Raw genomic sequence first — 21,828 nt, 5'->3', positions numbered from 1 at the left:
TTTCGTAGCTTTCCGTCTTCTGTATGTGCTGCAAGTACTGCGCTGCTCTCGACTTCGGCTTCAGACACTGCATCGCGTATTTGGAACATTCATTTGGAGTTCGAGTTGTGAATCGATGCGGCGCGACAATCTGTTCCTCCCCCTGAACGTGGTGGTCTAGGATTAGTCCACCTCTTCGTCAGGCAAATTGTTTCACGCCTGCTTTTCTTTCGAGACAATGACCATCCATTTTTGCGTAAAATGTTGCAACTCCGTTTAGTTCATTATATTCCTAATATAGTAGTGTCATCAAATCCCAAAGATGTCCCACAGGCTCCCTGGGGCTTTTTCAAGGAGGTTGTTGACACATTTCTTTTCTTTAAACTTAGATTCAGCCTGGAGTACGTGTTCACTGCGAGTCGAAAAGCAATTTCTGCGGCACTGGTGGACTCTATTTTCCCAGATCCTCTGTATCGTGCACCTTATTTAAGCCGACCTTATCAGGATGTACTTAAGCGTGTCCGAAAAATGTGTGTACCTCCTGGAATAAAAACATTTTTCTTCAAATTACATTCGGAAACACTCCCTGTTAAAACTTGGTTGAATTCGAGGGGTTGCTTTGTGCCGTGGTCAACAAACTGTCGGCTCTGTCCACGTGCCGAAACCATAGATCACTGCTTCATAGACTGTAGGGACGCTGTATTTTTTTGCGACATTCTCCAACGGACGCTTAAAAAGGACATTGACATGACTCCATATACAATTAGGTTTCTACCGTTTAAGGTTACGGGTGGTCCTCCCTATGAGATGTTCATAGTACTTGGTTTACATAGCCTATGGAGAAGTAGACTGCGTGATCGCCATGCCGAAAGCCCGCGATCTACAAAGTCCTTTTTTCGCGAAAGTGCTGCTTATGTAAGAAGTGTCTACGCTGCGCAGGAACCTCCGCCAGACTGGATGCACTTGTTGGATGCGTGTGTGTGTTTAGCTGAGTTTTAAGTGCTTAGTTGTGTCCACTTTGTAATACACCTTCAGTTTTCTTTTCCATGTAATAAGGAAAAAAAGTGTGTTTGTGGCCTAATGGTTAAAGCATCGGGCTCCTGTGCTCGCGGGCCCGAGGTTCGTATACCGCCGTCGGACGCGCTTCCTTTCTTTCTCCCCTTTTTTACAGCGAAGCGGTATATGGCTAGTGTTTCACGTATTTTTCAGGTTTTGGCGTCGACAATGAAAAAAATTGGCAGTGGCTTAGCTCGGCTGTGCCAGGATATACGTAGCGAAAGATAAGGCATAGCATGGTTAGCCTTGGTTAATCTTGATTGCAAGTCCAGGTTAGTCTGGGTGTCAAGCTATGTTGCGGCGTTTAGCCAGTCGTTCGGCGCGCTGTTCGTCTGTTTCCCGGGCGATTCGTTTCCTCCTCGTCTCGTTCCGACGTTGATTCCAGGCCTCCTCCTGCTTATCAGAATTGTCGCCTTCTATACGACGAGGAACGCAGTGTGACGTCATACCAAACGGCTGCGGCGGAAAGGCGTGGCGCTGCGCAGCGGCGGAACACCTGTGGCTCGGTGCTACTAGTGGTGCATGCGCAGTAGTGATTAGGGAGCGAGAAAGAGAGAGAAATATCCGCGGCGAGGCACGCGTTGTGACGTCACGTGCCTCCTCGGAGTTCGGGGCCAGTAAAGCTTTCGCTTTAAAAGGTGAGCGTAGGCCGATCGCGGAGATCGCGCAATACCGGGCTGAACCGCGGCGGAGTAGAAGCAGGGTTCAAGCACTCGGCCAATAATAATAATAATTATTATTAATATTATAATTATTATTATTATTATTAGTAGTAGTAGTAGTAGTAGTAGTAGTAGTAGTAGCAGTAGCGGCAGTTCAGTAGTGGTAATGAAATAAATAAATGAATCAATACGCATTTTTTAAGTCGACGGGTATATGGAATCGTTTGGGAACATCACATGGACTCATGAGAAGGAGGTGTTGCCATATACGCAAAGGACAAAATGTATGTCCCTTCACTTGCAAGAGGTCAATGCCGCCGACTGTGGGGATGTCTGTGCCGTACGAACGAAAGAGTGAATTGTGATAGCCACTGTGTGTATATCTCCAGGCATACCCAAGCGTGTTATCGTGCTATTCATGACCACCCACTTTACATGGTTTAGCCGTGATGACGCTATACCCTTGCGATCATCGTTGGAGACTTCAACGTAAACATATTAAAACCAGGCAAGAAATTGTTTACACCGCTTGTGCTAGAAGAGTTTGGTTTGAAGTGGCACACCAATCCAGGTCACTCGACTACTCAACGACGGTTGTGCATAGAATTTGGCCAAGAATCTGTCTAAAGTTGTAGCCGAACGAATCAGTGTATATCACAATAATCACAAAGCTATCGTCACTACCATTACGAAATGATGAAAATTAATACGTATACCCTTGTTAAAGGGACACTAAAGCGAAACAACAAATCAGTTTAGACGAATAAAGAATTGTTTCAGAACACTGCAGGCAGTCATTTCAAGATGATGGTTTGAATATTAGACGAGAAAATGAAGGTCGAAGTATCAGTATTGGAATTTCGCGCCTAAACTCTGATGCCGGTACGTCAGTGTGACGTCAGGGATTCCAAAGTATGTCTTCGCATTTGGGCCGCTTTGGCTGAGTAAAGGTTCCCGAAACTTGCCATGTTGAATATTTGGTTCCTTTAGAAAATAATGTAGTCAATCTGTACCGCTATATAGTTAAGTAGGCCCTAGAAGACGCCATCAAAATCCATAACGTCACAGCGACCAGGTGCGAAAACTTCAAGGGGCATCGCCACTCGTCTTTCGTTCTTGCGCTTTTTCTGGCTTACCAAGCGTCTTATCGTGGTAAGAGGGGTGTTTTTAGTGTAGTAGAGATGCAATTTGCTGATCCAGAAAAAAAAAACATTTTTCTCTTTAGTGTCCCTTTAAACCTTGTGCGATGTGGGGCAATTTGGCTATAGTCATCCACCTACACATAGTGGAATGGCTCCGTAATTTTTTTTTCTGAGAGTAAGAATAAATCTAGCTAACGAGAAACCTACCAATGGTCGCCTGTCTGAACCAGGCAAAAATTACTGATCGTAGGCAAAGAAAGTGTAGCTTTAATAATCCGCGGCTCTAGACACTAGTACATACTCCCGAACACAAACTTCGTTTGTCTCTCTCCTGGAGTCATTGGTAACGAGATCCAATCGTTCGCTGCAGAATCTGCAATCAATTCAAGCATGTGGAGAGTCCATTGCTCGATGGTAACGTTTTACTACCGGGCATTTGAGTTACGTCACTCACAAACAATTCTATTATACTCATTGACTTGAAACAATTTATCTTGAGTTATTTATTTAATTTCGTATTATTTATTGTGATTATTATTACTGGCGGTGTGATTAAAGCATGGTTCATTTCCGCCGCGGTTCGGCGCGGTGTTGCACTATCTGCGGGATCGGCCCACGCCCACCTATTTTATTGTTGACGCACGGTCACAAAAATACCTGGAAGCCCGGCCATATGCAGCTTTGCTGTAAAACAGTACATCTAGTAGCCACAATCAGAAAATTAGCACGTTTTCTATGGTAGGCTGTAGTTAATAATAATAATAATATTTGGGGTTTTACGTGCCAAAACCACTTTCTGATTATGAGGCACGCCGTAGTGGAGGACTCCGGAAATTTTGACCACCTGGGGTTCTTTAACGTGCACCTAAATCTAAGCACACGGGTGTTTTTCGCATTTCGCCCCCATCGAAATGCGGCCGCCGTGGCCGGGATTCGATCCCGCGACCTCGTGCTCAGCAGCCCAACACCATAGCCACTGAGCAACCACGGCGGGTAGGCTGTAGTTCGGAAATAATTAATCGCGCAGGTAGCTAACCTAAAATCCTGCAATTAGCTGGAATACGCCTTTCCGAGCTTCACGCATTCAGCGCTATCCTTTTTTGCAGTTATTAACTGCTTACAAAATGCTCTGCAGAGTTTGAACTCTGCGAGCGGTAGTGCCACGGCTCGCTCGAGGTTTCCGTACCTACAACAATGCTAGATTCCACACTCAAGCGAGCGCAGCGAGCGTGAAACGTTACGCATTCACGACATCACCTGTCTTCGAAAGTGTTTCCGTGTTCTGTGGCGGCACAACTGCGCATTCCCCATATTTTCTGTTCACTGTATTTTCCGTTTCATTCGCGTGTGCAACGAACAGACTGGACAGCTGGGTTGTCATGAAGCAAATTACAACCTCTTTTATTCTGCGTCGTTATTTATAGTCGAAGGTGGAAAGGGTTAGTAACAGTGAGGGGCAGGTATATGCACGTGGCAATCGAGCATGTAGATAGCGCATGCGCTTTCATAAGATATGATGGAGTAGACACTGTTAACAGAGCCCGCGGATTCTTCGTCCGAGCGTTGGTGTTGATTTGTCAGGGGTTCGCTTATCAATTTGTGCAAACATGAAGCAGTCACAGGACAGTGGTCATTCAAAGCGTACACTCATTTGTGGCAGCAGTCAATTGGCTGGCGTCGGTGGTAGTTCAAGGAAGTGGAAAAGGTTGCTGCGTAAACTGTCAAGTTTGTGGCTGCCCTGAAAATTAAGGAAATAAGCAGGTTTTCTTTCTTGCGCAGGGAAAACAACTTTTCTGAATACGAAGCACCACAAGTTCGAATGCGCTAGTAACTTAAGTTTTCTGAGAAACTCAGTTTTGAGCTGAACCATATGAAAGTGTAGTTATGAAGCAGTATGTTACTAAAAAAATTAAACTACATTGTTCCGCCGATTCTTCTTGTGCTTATTGCGCTCTCTCTCTCAGCAACTCGACACACAGAAGCGTCTGTGAAGTACTTAGAAGCTGCTTCAAAACTGCAGTTTTTGGCACGTGGTCATGAAATCTGGGGCGCTATAACGTAAAAGTGTTCCAAAGTTTTCTATTCCAATTCTTCAATCAGTCGTCCATCGGTGGTCAAAAAATTTTCGGGCCACCCCCAACTTGCCCTGCCTGTTGCGCGATGTCACGAAAACGATGATAGTTTCCGCTCTGACATGACATGTACACACTGGTTATATATCACTAAACTGAACAGAAAAAGGTATTCCTGATTCGACTCCTATTCGCCATTAGCCCTCTGCTGTGGATCAAAAAAAATTTCTGTCTCTGCCCAGTTCACCTGTCTATTACGCGACGTCATAAAACTGCAAAAGCTCACCGCATGAAATTGACGGGTATGCGTTAAAAATGCACTAATATGCCGAACAAAAGTGACTTTTTTTATGGATAGCCAGGAATAGGATCGATAGCCAGGAAAGAATTTCCAGGATAGCCAGGAAAGGAATAGAAGATGGCTACCCGCCGATCGCGCACACACTCGCTACTCGCACCTGCCGATGAGCACGGATTTATTTCCATTTAATAAACCTTCTTTGCGTTAAAGCACAACGTTATCGAGCCCTTTCGGCACGTATACGACATCGCTCTGCGAACTCTCCCTTGTTGAGGATCAGCTTTAGCGGCATTCTTAACTTTCCGTTGCACGCCACCATGATTTTCGACCATACACGGCAACGTAAGTAAGGAGAAGCGGACCAATCGCAGACGCTGAAACCGCCCTCTTCATGCGGTTATCTGTTTTCACTGCGCTGACTCGACCTGATGGAAACCCACTCCACTTGAGAGTGATCCTCGCCTCCTGTCAGCCAATTAGATAAGAAAAACTGCTCAGTGTAGGTAACGTTATTCGTTTTAAAAGCGAACAAGGGTGACCTCCTACGATCGAGGAGAGTGTTTGGTTGGGCTGCTCAGACAAAGCTGCAGGTCACCGCCCAATGCTTGCGTCGGCGGTTACGTAAATTCGATGTCAGGAGATTCGAATAAAAACAGACTGCAATAGTTTTACGTTATAGGGCCCCTGGCACTTGCATATAACCAAACCCTGGATGTTAACGCCCTCAATGGTACAGGGGCTACCTGGCTTCAGCGACCGCAGGCATGAATCTCTGATAAGTTGGTCAAGAGTTCGCTTGTTCTATTATAGCACAAGGCGGGATCTATTTTTGAGTGAAGCTATGTTTCACCAACTGCATTGATGGAAGTTCCCTTCATTCACTTTATATTGTAATGGCCGAACAATGCCGGACTATGATTGAGAGGTTTCCAGCAAACTTTCTAAGCTAAAGAGAGAAACGTTCGTGAGGTTCAGTCTATCACGCTGTTGGGTACTCAGTTTACAGAAAAGAAAACCTTATATTTTTTTTATGTCAATTTTTGGTCAACCAGAGTGGGTCTTGTCAATGTTTACGCACTTGCCTTCAGTCGCTTCGTAAAGAAAGAACTTGAAAGGGTTTGTGGACTTTGTTTACACTCGCTTAAATGAGTGCCAGAATGAACTGCTTATTTACCTATTCTTTTTCTTACGCGAATGGAAGGGAACCTATGATGAGCTGTTGCGGCAAACTGTTAGATCAGTTTAGCAGTAGCAATGTATTGTTTTGCTTCCTCGCTAAGATGTCGACTTTATCCCTTGAAATATATGGGGTTAAAATTTTTAGAGCCGACTTTTTCGGTCCACGACGGAACTTCCTAAACACTGCAAACACACCACGCCTGTGGTGCGTTTGCCTTAATGTAAACAGTCCCCTACGCCTTCGTTTCTTCAATAAAGGGTGAAAGATAAGCCGCTAGGAAAACAAAAGGGGGTGCCGGGCACTCGAGTTTATTCTCTATGTCGCAACCATCGACTTTTATTTTTTTTTAATTTTTAGCGCGCTTTTTTATTGAGCTTTTTTTTTAATCGCGTGCATTCTTCTGTGAAATGCTTCTGACCTGCGACGCGTCCAGAATTTTCACCGGCCCTGCTAAGAATTCAGCGTGGTATTAAAATTTGTGACTAGCGCTAAGGTGGCAGCGGTGGTTAGAAAGCTTACTGAAACAAAGCGAGCTTTTATTAACTCGACTTCGCTTTTCCTTCGCTTTTATGGGTGTTTAGGCACCGGTGGAAGCTTAACCCTTCGATGCTGCAGCCTTTGTGGGAGTTTTTTCTACAAATGAACGCGCGTTCGGTATGTACAACGCATTTTCTTCCTCTGCGGAAAGAAATTCGTCCTTTTTCGATTAACAAAGCAAATGATGTGACTAACCCTATTTTAATTTGTTATTGTTTTTTCGTTTGTTTGTTTGTCTGGTTATTTGGTCTGGTTGTTTGTTTGTTAGTCTGTTTGTTTGTTGGTTGGTTTGTCTGTTTTTTGAATATTTGTTTCTTTGTTTGTTTGAGCCGGTGTAACTTTGATATGTGTTGTTAGCTTAAGTAAGGTGTAGCTGGCACCACCCATATGATGTCAGACACTCCTATCCGCATTTGATAAATGCTGAAAGTGCTAGAAAATGGGCAGTCTTCTGCGATTCAAGGCGGGCCTTGCAATGTGTGCAGTCGTTTTTTCGACATGGAGCTCACGATCAACTCACGTGCGAAATCGTGGAACTTGTCCATCACTTAAGAGAAAAAGGCCATGATATCTCTTTCCAGTGGATACTAGGTCATTGCTGTATCATAGGAAATGATGGCTCTGATAAGGCAGCTCGGACGTCAAACCAAGAAGACCGATGCGTCCCCATTCCTCTCTCAAGGACCGACGCCGCGAGACAACTTGGCATTCTAGCACGCACGATCTTCTTAGAAGAGTGGAATACCGCGCATGCAAGGCGCACAAGACTGCACAGACTAAACTCGTCACTTCAACTCAGACCTCCAGCCGGTCTGCACCGACGTGAAGCGTCTCTTCTGTGTCGGTTATGGCTTGGAGTTGCCTTCACGAATGCCTACTCAGTACTAATTGGAATGGCTGATAGTCCTGCATGTGATGTTTGCGGATGGGAGGAGAACACTGACCACTTATTGTGCCATTGTCCTCAATTTCAAGCACAAAGGCAATCTTTGTCCAACACATTGAGGAAATTAGATGATCGTCCGCTGAGTGAAGAGACACTACTAGAGCACCGTCCCGACCGATCATCGGCTCAGAAATACGTGAAGGCACTTTTGTGTTTTCTCAGAACGTCTGGTTTGCGCGAGAGGCTTTGACTCAAGTGCTGTCCGTACACGTATCTACACCTTCTATCTCCCTTCTCTCGCTTCCCCTTCTCCCTTTCCCCAGCATAGGATAGCCAACCACACTACTGACTGGTTAAAATCCCTGCCTTCCTATATTACTCTCTCTTTCTCTCTCTCTCTCTCTCTCTCTCTCTCTCTCTCTCTCTCTCTCTCTCTCTCTCTCTCCCCTATCCACGTATATATTAAATAGTGCAAGTGTTCCTGCTGTGTGTAGAATTTTTATCCTTCACAGCCTTCAATATACAATAAAAAGTCGCAGTTTCGCTTGACAGACGAAGCATTGATTGCGATGGCGAATTATTAGACAAATATACGAAGTTAAGGATTGTAGTTTTATCGGCCGTATAAACTTGTAAAGATTCGCTCATTGATTAAATTAACGAGCATGGTGTCACGCGCGCACAGGCAAACAGAAAATCTCACGCGATGACCGCAAACACACGCGGCCAAAATGCCGGCATAGGGGAAGAGCGGCAGCAGCAGCGAACGAATTGAACTCTGTGCTGCCTCTCCCTTCAAGGCGAACTAAGCGGCAAGAACACAGCGCACAGGAAGATATGAACCCTCGGCACCCCTATATACTTTGTACCGATTGCAAATGGTTCTCAAGATATATACTATAGGGTCCACGCGGCCGCGCTAAACCGCGCCGTACGCAACGCCGCTGGATAACCCTCCCCCCCCCCCCTCTCTCCCCGCCGTGCGTCGCGAGCGATGAAAGTAGCGCTTCCTTCCCACCTTCTTCCCTTGAACGCACGAGATCGAGCCGTCATTACCGGCTCACCGTAGAAGCTTTCCCAGGTTCACACATGAGAAACATATGCATTATGCGACTGTGATCCTCTGTTTAATAAGCCAACTAAGAAAAGGCAATAGTATTATTTTGTTCAGTTCAGTGTGAGAGGGCTGCCACTAGTTCATTTAATTGCATTGTACCCGGATATGTATCCGGAAGAAGTGAGCGACTACGTGCACCACCGCAATCACTTTGTGCACTTTTTTTATGCGACAGCATCAAATGGCCTACTGAGCAACAATACCGGCGCCTGTGGCAGCGAAACGGCACCTAAATTCACATCGGCTGCGACGCACGCCACGAGCGCACCCCGACGTAGCGGAGCGGCTGAATTGGAACACCAGCTGCTGCACTAGCGCTAGGCGTTGCGTTAGGAGAGAGGGCATCGCCGCGACGCCACGTAGCCAGCGCGCTTCGACGGTGCAGATACGGCGATGCGACGCCGCGGGGTGAGACGGGTCGCCGTCGACAGACAGGCAGTCGACGGCGACCCGTCTCAGTGATGCGCGTGTGCGGGTGCCGCTTTCCCGCACTTGGAAGCCGGCGCGCGGTCCGTATCTCCTTCTCTCTCTCTCTTGTTGCTGCTTCCTTGGTCTCTCGTCGCGCAGGACGTCGGCGGCATGCGGCATCCTTGCTTTCTCAGCAATATCGTCCAAATTATTCTGGTATACGGCCAACATGCTAACGTAGAAACTGTGCAATAATAATAATAAGCTGCACCAATTTAATTGCAAAACCCGATAACATACCCCGGTGCAATAGTCGAAAGCATTACTCTTAAGGCAAAACGCGAGGGACCGCTCAGCAGCGTTTTATAGGGCAATAATTAATGCTCCCGCATTTTTGAGGCGGCCTTCGACTCTGACTAGCTTGTGCTTTAGTTTGCCTTTAGGGATGCGGCACATTTGCCTTCCATAGTCTTTCGAAATCTTTTAAATTGCCTCAATCCCCCCTCGTGCATAAGGGAATGAAGCACGCTTCCTCGTTGTCGTTGCTCTGGCAGGAAGGTTAGCAGCATGCTTTTTTGTTGTTGTTGTTTGATATATGCAACTTAAATAAATAAGTTGCTGCTCTGTATGTTCCTGTCTTGATTGATTATCTGCCTTCTAATTCTGAGTTCACCTGACAGCAAACTTAGTTGCATGCTGGTACCCGCATATTGAAGCAGCTCAGCGCATACGTCATCCGCGCGTATCGTGAGCCTTTATTTTTTATTGAAGGGCACTCAGTAGAGAGAAAGGCAAATGTAGGACGCGTGTAAGGCTTAAATTTATCTTCCCAGACGACCGTGCGTGCGTGCGTGCGTGCGTGCGTGCGTGCGTGCGTGCGTGCGTGCGTGTGCGTGTGCGTGTGAAATATGGAGCTACCGTTAATGTGGAAGAACCGTCCACCTAATCGCACTATGCGACTTGACTCAGCCCGCGTCGAATGCGCTTCTCCACAATTAATGCAATACCAGGGCCTGAAGTCTTCCACAATCCACGTCTGTTTACAATACGCGGTGTTTCCAAAGAACATTCGATGCCTTCTTTTCGTTTCAGGGAAAAAAATTCAGTCAGTCATATTGCGTATCAGTTATGAATGACAGTCCTTAGTTTTTCATACCTAACTACACACCTCATCAGAGATGAGGAAGGTAGTCCGAAGCGCACAGTGAACGGCCCAACAAGAATGTGAGACCGACGAGTACGTGAACAGAAAAGCTGCGGGTGCGCCGAGCACCACGTGCTTTTCATCTTTACGTCAGTCTATGCGTCCTTGTGTGACACGGATACACGACGCACAGAAACCAGGAGTTGCCCGACCCAGTCGACCATTCAAGCTTTTTTCTTCCGAGTTGGTACATCGCCTCTCGCTCATCATATACACGTGGAAACCTTAGCAGGCAAGAAAATAGGCCCAAGGTAGAACGAGAGCTTCTCAAGCACGCGCGATCGTCGGTTAGAATATGGCCCTCCGCAAATCCTCAATCACGCCGTTTCCCTACCGCGGTGACCAGCGACCGCGTCAGGCGATTAAGCAAGGGCTCGAGCTCTCGGCATTACGGCGAGCGTGCGGCAAACCGTCGCTTCGGCGGAGCGAATCCCGTCTCTCCGATCGCCTGCTGCAGCCGCGCGATGCCCGAATAGCCTGGAGCCACGCGTGCGGCCTCGCGAACAGCGCTCGAGTTTTCCGCCAAATCCTATAGGCATCGGTACTTCGCGCGCAGCCACTGCAAGCGCTCCGCGAAAATCGAGAACGTGCGGGTAATTCCGTGGCGGGTGTGCCCCTGGGATCGGATAGAACTTAACGTCCCACCACGGCACGCTCTACACGGTGTCAGATGGTATAGAGTGAAGGTGCATGAACGGCGTTTAAAGCAACTAAGAAAAGTCGAACACTTTGCGCTATTTTTCTGTAATGTCTTTCCCGCAAAGCATAGTGATGCATCGCATCTAGTTGCATTTATGAAGGATGACATAACTGAAAAACTGCAGCAGTGTTACTGCAACACGGATCATCCTTGTCGAGGATGCCATTCATTTACATTCACTTAACTTTGTTTTCTTTCACCAGTAAAAAAAAACAAAACGAGACTCAAAACTTGCGGGAAGAGCTTAATGAAGGTCCAGTTAGGGTTCTTTTACAATCGACAGCATAGCACCTTGACTGTATTTGGTTATTGGTGAAAGTACATAGCGCGGCCGCAATATGTGGCTCTGACTGTCTCATCTGTTCATATAATCGTCAAGTTTGGATATTTCTCATGTGTACATATCCTCAGCGCGCATCGCTTCTTCTTTGTCATCACAGGTCGCAATCGGCGAGAAAAAAGCGGTTCGTCATAAGGGGTGGAGGTGCTTTAATGGACAAAGTATATGACGTACAGGTATTACACTCATAGCAGAACAGGTGTTTGTTGGCTTCTTGTGATATGACTAATTAAAATTGGGCCCCTCGGGTAATCCCCTTTCTTCTGGTTTGTAGCAGAACGCTGGTAAAATAAAGTGACATTTCAATATAAATTCAGAAAATAAAATACAATATGCCCAATTGTTGCTTGCATATTGTTCGACCATGACAAATTCAACATATCAGGCAAAATTTTATAACTGGTCTTACCCGTATATTTCTTCAATTACCACTTGTGGCGTTCATGTCAGTTACGAGGGAAAATGTTATGTCAGGTCAGATTGCAAATATGCATATTAAACCAACATATGAACTGATCTTAGGCACACTTTCCTTTTTTGGCACGTGATCCGTCTATAACATATGTGAATTTTCTTTGCTATCTATGCATATAATTCACATGTGCACAGAACAATCGGCGCTCTCTCAGTGAGAACTCGAATATAGGAATATAGTAGGCGAATATTTATATACATGAGTATTAATAATTATTTTTCGCTAATGATCTGAAGAAACGCATATTCATGTGAAATTTCTTACGTTGAAAAGTTAACTTCAACATATATTTCTTATTGTTCTTTTGCCACCAACGAACAAAACCTTTCTCTCACTCTTATTTTTACTCAGTCACTATAAGCACTTCACTTTAAATTATGAACGTAGGAAAGAAGGGCCTGCCATTGAGTAGTGCATTATCCGTAGGTAGATGCAAAATTCCTTTTGTTATTCGGTCCGAACGAGGCGGATTAAGTCTTTGAAAAGGTAGCCTAAATGTTGCTCAAAGTGAGTTAATCCCCTTAATTTAGGAAATGGCTTGGTTAGAACCTGCATAATATATCTCAGCTTTTCTTGAATCAGTGATTTTGCATTAAAATATTTTCTTACGCTCTTGACTGTAGCTTCTGAAGTTATGCTTCCCTTGCTTCGATTAACCGGCCAAGCAATCTGCTGTATCTATTTCGGCAGCTAGTTTTGTATTACGGCGATAAAATGACAGTTTATCAAGGCCTCTGATGTCACTACAATCTTTGCTTCATATATATATTATGTGCTTTAGGGCAAATGGTCTCAAGTAAAAGAGAATAACATGCACAGTCCATATTCAGTATATTGTAATGTGTTTTTCTTTCATAAATTTTACTTGCTTTATGTTTACAAAACTAACGACCGCATTCTAGTTCTGTTAGTTCACCATATTAAGGCAAGATAATGCGTGTGATGATAACTTCTTACCCGTTTAACTAGAGTTATCTTTATTTTCACTTTTGTTTTGTAATTTCCGTTTCAACCTTACTTACGCGTATTGCGCTTAGTTTACTGCTGCTTGAATTGGTCTTCAGCTGAATCTTGCTTTGACGACACTTTACACGTAATGAAGCCATTCTTCATTTGATGGCCATTCTCATCGCATGCCCTCTCGCTTCTTAGGGTCATAAAAATGATTATATGATGAATTACACGATAATAAATTTCGTTGACATGAATACCCACTAAGGGTGCATTTCAATGCATGTTTCGCTCAAGAAAATCTACTTTTATCTATATTCATGCCATGCTAGCAAACAAGCACACGTAGAAGATGAGAGCACAAGAAGCGTGGAAGCGTAGAGGCAGTAGGATAGAAGAAAAACAGGAACAACCCGCTACCCACTTCTGTAATCTCGACTGTTCAAGGCGGTGCGGTTGCTTTTGCACCGAGAAATTTAAAGATCTGCATCCTTGCTATGAAGCACCCCGTTCAAGGAATACTTTCTTTGTCTTTATGATAAAAAAGCGGGAGAGGCTTGAAAGGCTTTCCCTAGATACAAAGAAAACAGGTTATAATTGCGGTGCTTCAAAGCAGACCCTGATGATATCGTGGAGGGGTTTGACTCTCGTCTCGCCTCTCGGCTTCCTAAATGTCTATTTCGTTTTTCTGAATCCCCTCTAGTCCTTGCTCCATCGTATTAAAAGCGTGGCGGTTAAAAACGAAACCATTAAGAGGAAGCAGCGCACTCTGGGAGCATCAAATGAGGATATGGAGCTTTCGACGCACAAAACAAAAAACCATGTCGTATGGTAACTTGCAGAACTGCTACTAGAAGGTTAGCAGTTCCAATTCGAGACCATCAATGAACTACTTCGAATCGCGAGCAGAAGATTGAAGAACACGAATAGCCATTGTAATGATCGGCTATCGTAATGCAGGAATGCTTTTCGAAAGCAGACAGGCTACAAGGTTCAATTCCTTTCCCAAGTCGCGCTCGAGGCATTCAGTGGACGTTCGCATGGGCGTTTCAGAAAGCGCTACTAAGCGTACTCACACAGCGGCCATCATTGTTAATGCCGTCATCTGCAGACTGGTTTCGATGGCTGCACATGTTGCTGATGCACCAATCTGTCACCACTCCGTGGAAGCTTCCCACTGTCTTTGTCGCGTTATCTCGTTTCCACGAGTTCAGACAGACGGCGTAACAGGTACCGGAGCGATACCGGTTCGAGATGCTTTTCTCCTCAGTGGGTCGCTGGTGCGGCAGGGACCATTGGCGGCAGACCGCTGTCGTCGCTTTCCTTATTTCCTGAATCACGGGCTGTTTCTGATAGCTAGCGAACTGCTCCATTATTTTGGTATAGAACCCGGTGGCACTGAGAGGGACCGAAATAATCGATAATGGCTGGCCGGGAATAGTATACGAGCTGGCCGCGAGTCGTAGAGAGTATTTTTTTTTTGCTTGCTTCTAGTGAGGGTAAAGTGTGTAGCGGTGGCGAAGAAAAAGGCTCAGCTGAAAAGGCCACTCTCGAGTAGCGAGATCGTGGGAGCCATTTGCTTTGCTTTGAGCCCACTAATGCTTGGGGCACGTGTTGCTTACGAGCGGTTGTTTGCAGCTCAGCCTGGTTGATGGCGCGTTTGCCTACACGCCCCACCTGTTTTCTTCCACTGAAACATTAGTCCTAAATACAACTTGATGCATGTAGCCCTATTCGGTCTATATAGCTTGGCTTCATGGATTGACACACACGCGCCGATGTACAAAGAATCGTTCGCAAATTACTTACTTTTACTAGGTGAAACTTCTACTGTTGACGACTGGTTATGCTAACATGCTCCCACAGTGTGTTGCTTCCTCTTAATGCTTACGTTTTTAACCACCACGCTTTTAGTAAGACAGAGCAAGGACTCGAGGTGAGTCAGCGATACGAAATAGACAAGTAGGAAGCCGAGAGTCGAAACCTTCGACGATGTCATCAGGGTCTGCTTCTAACCACCGCAATAGCTGAACCATTGGTCATCGCAAACCCTGGCAATCGGGCTCAGCCTTGTTAACCTCCCTGCCATACGCTTATCACTTTATTTCTATATATATATATATATATATATATATATATATATATATATATATATATATATATCTATATATATATATATATATATATATATATATATATATATATATCTGGGGAACTGCATTGAACCTGCATGGCACAATTCGTAGTCAGCCCTGGAATATGTGGCTGTCTTTACTGCAAAAAAAAAACCATCAGCGCTTGGTATTTCCTGGCCTAACGAGCGCATTCACATTGTTGAACGTTCCGCTTTTCTAAAATGCGACAATTTCGTGTTGCTCGAAAATTGCTGCTTCGCTTACCTCGTAGGACTCTGTCCAAACCTCTTCTGCCTGACGCATACTATTAACTTGAAAGCATCATCTGACTTGTGATTCATATTCAGACGCGAAAAACGCTAGGTCACGGGCAATGTAAGGGTCCGTAGAAAATTATGCGAATTCCATACGATTTCAGAATTATTTTAAAAGAAGCTCTTTTTAAACGCTGTTCTTCTTATGGGCCATTCGCAAATGCGAAGCACACGACTAAGTTGGTCACATTTCATCGGGAAACGACTCACACAACACAAGCTTCTGGCATTCAAACATGCGTATCTCACGCATAGCGGCTAATGAATGACGACGACGGAATGACGATCATGTAATGAGGCTGCTATGATGACGACAATATGATGAGGGCGCCGTGATGACAACGGCATGACGGCGCTAAAATGACGACGATAGCACGGTGGCATGGCAAGAATGGCATGACCATGATGACATTGCAACTGTATGACGAGAATGCAGTGGCGACGACAGCATCACGACGATGGCATGATCATGATGGCGTTACGATGTCTAAACGAAAACGACAGAATGACGAATGCGTGACGACATGTTGCGCTTTCAGAGAAAGAGATTGTAGAAAGGAAGCAGTGGGAATGCTCGCCAGAATCTCTCTCTTTCTCTGAAAGCGCTACGTCTATGTTAAAAGTGAAGCTTTCTTTATTTCCCTTTACTTTTCTGGAGCTGGCTGTGTTTCAGCGTAGCGTGCTATTTTTCTACGTGTACTCACAGTGTGCTTGTCTTCAGTGGTGTTCCCGCCTGAAGACAACGCATACCAGTCGCATCTCAGCATAAAAACAGATCAGAAAGCTTTGCATTATGTACAGCATCTAAGCCATGCGCTGGATCGCCAAACACTCCTTGATCGATGGTTTTTCTGGCCTTCCTCTGGCATAATAATTATGATAATTCTCGATAACGTTGCTTGAAATCATGGTTGGTATTTATGTACGTAACATCGAAGTTACTCCTGCGAAGTAGCGCAGCACAGCCGTATTGGCCGTTTTGCTGTCTACTTTTAAGCAACTTACCTGGCTCCTCTTAGATGAGAAGTACTAAGGCTACACACACATATACACCAATGGCTCCATCCTGCCAAACAGCTCTACCGAAGCTATCGTAGTCCCTGCAAACGACCCCAATAAGAAGTTCAAAACTTCTCACTTGACAACATCGATGGCAGCAGAACTTGCAGTGCTTCGAGTCGCACTACGTTTTATTGATGACGAACCAACGCACAAACGGCCGATTTGCTATGACTAGAAGGAGGCACTACAATGTATACAGTTAGTCTTGCTGCGCGGTCCGCATGAACAGAATCTGTTTGAAATGATGAAACGATATACAATCTGAATGATAAGGGACAATAAGTCATTATTCAGTAACCAGCAGGTCACTCTCGTGTTGCCGATATTGAACATATCGATGAACTGCTCGTTTAGCCATGCAGAAGACCACCACCTATCATACAGTTTTTTAGGAGAGATGCTGCAAAGAGGCTCCTCAAACTTGCATCCCAATGCCCCACATTTGAACAGAATGAACCACACTTCAGGCATGTCCGATTACATTTCCTTGAGACTGCCGTAATCTTTCGGTTCCCGTCAAAGCTTAAAGAAAAAAAAAAAGACGCGATCAGTACTGTGTAAAAAAACAATCACTCTCCACCCTGCTCAACCAGTTGGACGACCTGCCTCTGTATGAAGAAAAAAAATTGACCGAAGATTACAGTACTGCCTAAAGCGAAATTTGACCGCAGCTCTATACGTGTTTTTGTTTGGCGAAATGTTGAGGCAAAGATTTTGAGATACACATGTAGTAGAGTCGGCGATCGGCGAAAATCTTATCTGCGGGTCAAGAGCATCGGCTTTTATGCAACACTGGTCGAATGTTCCCGTCTAATCGCTGTTGCCGCGGGACTTCCAGAAAGTAATATACACAATTCGTGTAACGCATACAATCAGATTACAAAACAATCGCAAACCACGGCAATTGAAACAAGCGCGGGTGATATCTAACCAAGCTAACCAAACAAGCACGAGCGCGAGCTGACGCGAGCAGGCGGTAGTAGGAAACGAGTGGTTCGGCTGAGACCACATACGAGTACGCGTCGAGCGGTTGGGCAGGTCCGCATGACACCAGTTTTCCACGCGCAAGTCAGAGAAGGGGCCGCTTTCATTGAATTCCGCCATTCGCGGCTCGCGTCTTTCACCTACCACTCCGTGTTCGTTCTTGCATCTTTCCCTGTGCTCGCTCGCTCGGTTAAGCCGCCGACGCTCGCGTCAAGAACGGGCGCCTAAGAGTTGCGCTCTAAAATGTTTACAGCATCGACAAGACTTATCATCGAGTCAGGAGGCCCTGCAAGTGTTACAGTGTTTTTGCAATCCTCCGGCCTGTGTGAACGGTTCTAATTTGAACACCATTTATTGCGAAGCATTCATTGCCTCATTCCAGGCATTTTGCGGATGGTCATTTCCTGTATCACTTCACTTCGGGCTTTCATAAAAAAAAATTTCTGACCGATGGTTGGATCGAACTTCTCTTCCAGCACAGCAACCAAATTTTTTAACTATTAGGTAACACAAACGCACATATTTCTCTCGTTCCAAGGCCAGCTAGCTCTTCAGTTTCAGCTTATTATTCGTTCGTAAGAATTGGTTACAAGAAATGATATACAGACATGGGTCCCATAGTCAGAGACTGCACCCGGACCCTTGTGCGAGACGATGCTTGTGCGAGACGCCATATTACACTACACCACCTCCATGCTCGGCCCACATTTCCCAACTTGTTACTTGTGGAAGCTAACGCTGCTTGGATGCTCCGCGACATTGTACCGCCTCCATTACCGGCCGAGGCCGAACAGGCTTTAACGTTTCCTAGCCCGAGTACCGATACCATCGTCGCTTTAACATAGACCACTTGACAAATATAAACACGTATAGTTGCAGGTGACGTCACAGTCTACGTGTCTCTCGCTTACACCCGCCGAGTACCTAGTGGAATCCAACAATCGGCATGTCGTGAACTACGGTTAAACGGCAGCACTAGTAATCATGCTGTCGCCGTCACACGATCCTTGTCGGCCTTATCGTCGTCATGCTTCATTCGTCGCACACACACAACCGCTTTCTTTACACAAGCAGATTGGTCCACTTGGGGACCCTTTGCGAAACCCCAAACAATGCTGGATATGCAGCTACCTGCAAAATGATTTGCTCAACGTCGATTCCCACAGAAATTGGGATCTGCATAATTTTTTCTCTGTTTTTTTCATCTCTATCTATGCGCGCCTCTTTTGCATCCCCTACAAAATCCTGGGGTTTTACGGGCTAACACCACAATCTGATTAGAAGGTACGCCACAGCGGGAGAGTCCGGAATAATTTTGACCACCTGGTGTTCTTTAGTTTAGACCCAGTGCGCAGTACACGAGCGTTTTTGCATTTTTCCCCCACCGAAACTGGGCCGTCGTGGTGGAATTCGATCCCGCCACCTTTCCAACCCCTATTTTCTGGACCCCGGTGCAAGGTAAACCGGAAACTCTCATCTTGTTGACCTCCTAAGCCTTTCTCTCTTTATATGTATATTTGTCTGGCTCTCCACTAAAAAAATTAGCATAAGTTCAGAAGTGTATGTTTTCACGCGGTGCAACTTGATCCAGTGATATGTATTGAAAAAAATAATATATTGGAATTACGTTCAAGTGCTCATGAACACCTTCCTGTATAAGGTCATTCAAGGAATCCCTACGGCATTTTTTTGGAAGAAGACATACACTGAGAAGGCTACGGGATAAATTTTTATAATAATGAGTCTATCCTAGTCTATATGTACTTGTAACAGTTAATTTATTGGAACCTAACCTTTCGATACAATTAGATGCTTGTGCGAGACCTTGTAAACCATAATACTTGAATTCTTTATTTATTTGCGTTAAGTCGGAAGTTTGCTTTGTGGCATCTGAGCTGATGGTGGACTATGTCGCGCTCAAGTGGCGTAGAAGAGGAACTAATCATCTCGGAGTCTGACATGTTTAGCTAAAGTATATACCATAGACGGCGATGCCACAGCCTTGCGAATTACATCTCTTGGGGCATCGAATATTGGCCAATGAGTACACTCGCGCACGCCGCAAATGAAGACGCTGGTCTACTGCTGTCGACTTGTGCTCACAATGGTTGCCACCACATCTGCTTGGTGTCTTTCTTGTTTCTCCGCCACCTCCCCGGCCAACAACGCAGCAGCCCGACCAGCGTGTCACCACTGAACATGACGGTCGTGAAGACTTTCGTGATCGCAACAGACGCATTATTTGTTTCACAAAGACAGCTCTGCCCTCAACCCGAGCTTTCACAGTACCAAACTGGAACCATGTACTCTTAACTCACCCCCCTCCCCCTTCCGTGTCTTTATTCATTGCCCTCCAACTCCGTTCGACGGAAACGTTTGTTTTGCACTTCGCTTTAATTTTCTAAACAAATATTATCGCAGTATAACTAGCACCCGGTTTCTTACGTTAATTTTTATGTGATCAACAAGATCCGCAGCTCCCGAGTTCAGCAATCGTTTCTACAAAGCAACATCACTTTTTCACGTCTTTTTAACCTTGAGAAGGGAACGCTACCGCACAACATTACTCATGTTTTTTTGCGCTGCTGGAGAGCTGAAAGATGGTTCTTGGTCTCTGCGGGTGTTGCATGGTAGATGCACTCGGCAGTAGGCGGGAAAATTTATATCCAGCTAATGATTTAAAATTGCTCCATGACAAGAAAGCAACCAAGATTGATATGTTGGACGAGACAGGATGGGAATAAAGTGAACATGGCCTTTCATATATCTAAAGCAATATTCAGAAACAAAGGATAACAAACATACATTAGGTCAACGCACGTTGTGTAATTATTTGTAACTCAAATATCGCCATACGTTCACCTCCTCTGGCATCGTTGGGTATTCATTCGTTTGTTTTTTGCTATTATTATACTCAGCTCAATTAAGGTGTAATAGATTGAGCATATCAGTTGCGTAAAATGTGTAATCTCATAGCACCTGTAGCTTCGGTGAATCTGTGTCCAATTCATAGACACCCAGACTGAGGCTATATCGAACAAAGCGCGCACTTTTTGATTCGCATCTCCAGAAGATTCGCATAGACTTCTTTGAACACTTGTCGAGAACAATGAACAGCACGTGAAACACGGAAGCATGCACCAGCAAAAGAAAGCTCAAATAAAGAAATATCTATTGCTTGCGAGATATTTGTAGATACGTTGTTAACTATTACTGGTGTCTTCAAGATAGAACTACTATGCATAACCTGGGAGCATGTTTACACTGCAGTAACCAGATAGGTTCATTCTTACCGTGCGTTGATTGTGCGAGCAACGAGAGCCGTCTGTAACATCGTCATTATACGTGGGGTGCCACAGTTTCACCGACTGTGTGACTTTATACATAACAATACGAGTCGATAATAACGTCTGCTGATAGGGTACATCTTTTAAAAGGAAAAAAAAATCGCACTCACGTGTCAGTGTGAGAATACCACAAGCTATAAAAAAAGAAAGAAAGGTATGGGTTTCTGAAAAAGAAAGCTCAGCAACTGGGAAATTCTCCCCCTTCTGGGGATCAAACCTGGGACCAACGTCTTTCCGGGCTCGTCGCTCTATCATTCGGCCCAACCAGAAGGCGAGCCGATCGCAAGGCAAGGCGGAATTATTTGAAAACTCGAAGCGGCAACTGCAACTCCTTTGTAGATTTGCGCTGCTGTCAGGTTAGCGGCAATTTTTCCTTTTTATGAAACTTTCTCCGACTCGCTAATTTCCGCAGAATGATTTTGACGCGTACACTTTGTTAGTATGAGTGCACAGTCTATTGTTTATTATTCGCTTGTTGCAGCGATCCGTACTTTAAAATTACCAAATGCTACATGATGGCCCTACGGCCAGTGCGTCCATTGTCAGCTGCGTAATACAACCACAAGTAACAAATGTTTCCTACTACCCTAAAGCGTATAAAAGCGTATATAACTTGAATTATGAGTTACGTAGTGTGTGTTCCATGCCCCGATGGGTAAATATCTCTCTCTTTTCAGTGGAAGGCCTGAACCTCGCTCAGTGATGTTGGCAGACCTACACGTCTTGACTGGATGCTAACTCATCACCAAGGATGCTATCGCACAAAGCAGGTGAGTTGGAGAAGCACAGGGAATCTTAATACCATAAGCAATGGCCGGATGTCTGTGAACATGATCGTCGATGCGCATTACCATTTTGCGATCTATAGCGAAAGCGCATGGCAAACGTTCAATACTTCTAAATACCGGCCGAAAGCTATGCTGCTGCAAATTTTTATGGACCCAAAGTCGTACCAAAAGGTAGGTGGCACTGACTA

The 21,828-nt window shown here is 45.2% G+C and overlaps 1 protein-coding gene and 1 long non-coding RNA gene across 3 annotated transcripts in view; one reads left to right on the top strand and one right to left on the bottom strand.

Annotated features, from left to right (window-relative positions):
- LOC142585911 (uncharacterized) overlaps positions 1-14,291 on the bottom strand; it is a 239,981-nt gene extending 225,690 nt beyond the window's left edge. For both annotated transcript variants that reach the window (XR_012829149.1, XR_012829148.1), the window contains exon 1: positions 14,087-14,291. This is a non-coding gene — a long non-coding RNA (uncharacterized LOC142585911). The remainder of the gene's footprint in view (positions 1-14,086) is intronic.
- The window catches only part of LOC142585910 (suppressor of lurcher protein 1-like), a 167,274-nt gene that overhangs the window by 24,645 nt on the left and 120,801 nt on the right, over positions 1-21,828 (top strand). Inside the window, exon 2 of the mRNA XM_075697002.1 lies at positions 21,530-21,622. Within this exon, the coding sequence (XP_075553117.1) occupies positions 21,584-21,622 (39 nt within the window). The 5' untranslated portion in view covers positions 21,530-21,583. The remainder of the gene's footprint in view (positions 1-21,529; positions 21,623-21,828) is intronic.

This window comes from Dermacentor variabilis, chromosome 6 (assembly GCF_050947875.1).
Source record: "Dermacentor variabilis isolate Ectoservices chromosome 6, ASM5094787v1, whole genome shotgun sequence".
NCBI classification, from domain to species: Eukaryota; Metazoa; Arthropoda; class Arachnida; order Ixodida; family Ixodidae; genus Dermacentor; species Dermacentor variabilis.
This window is presented reverse-complemented; position numbering and strand designations above follow the sequence as displayed.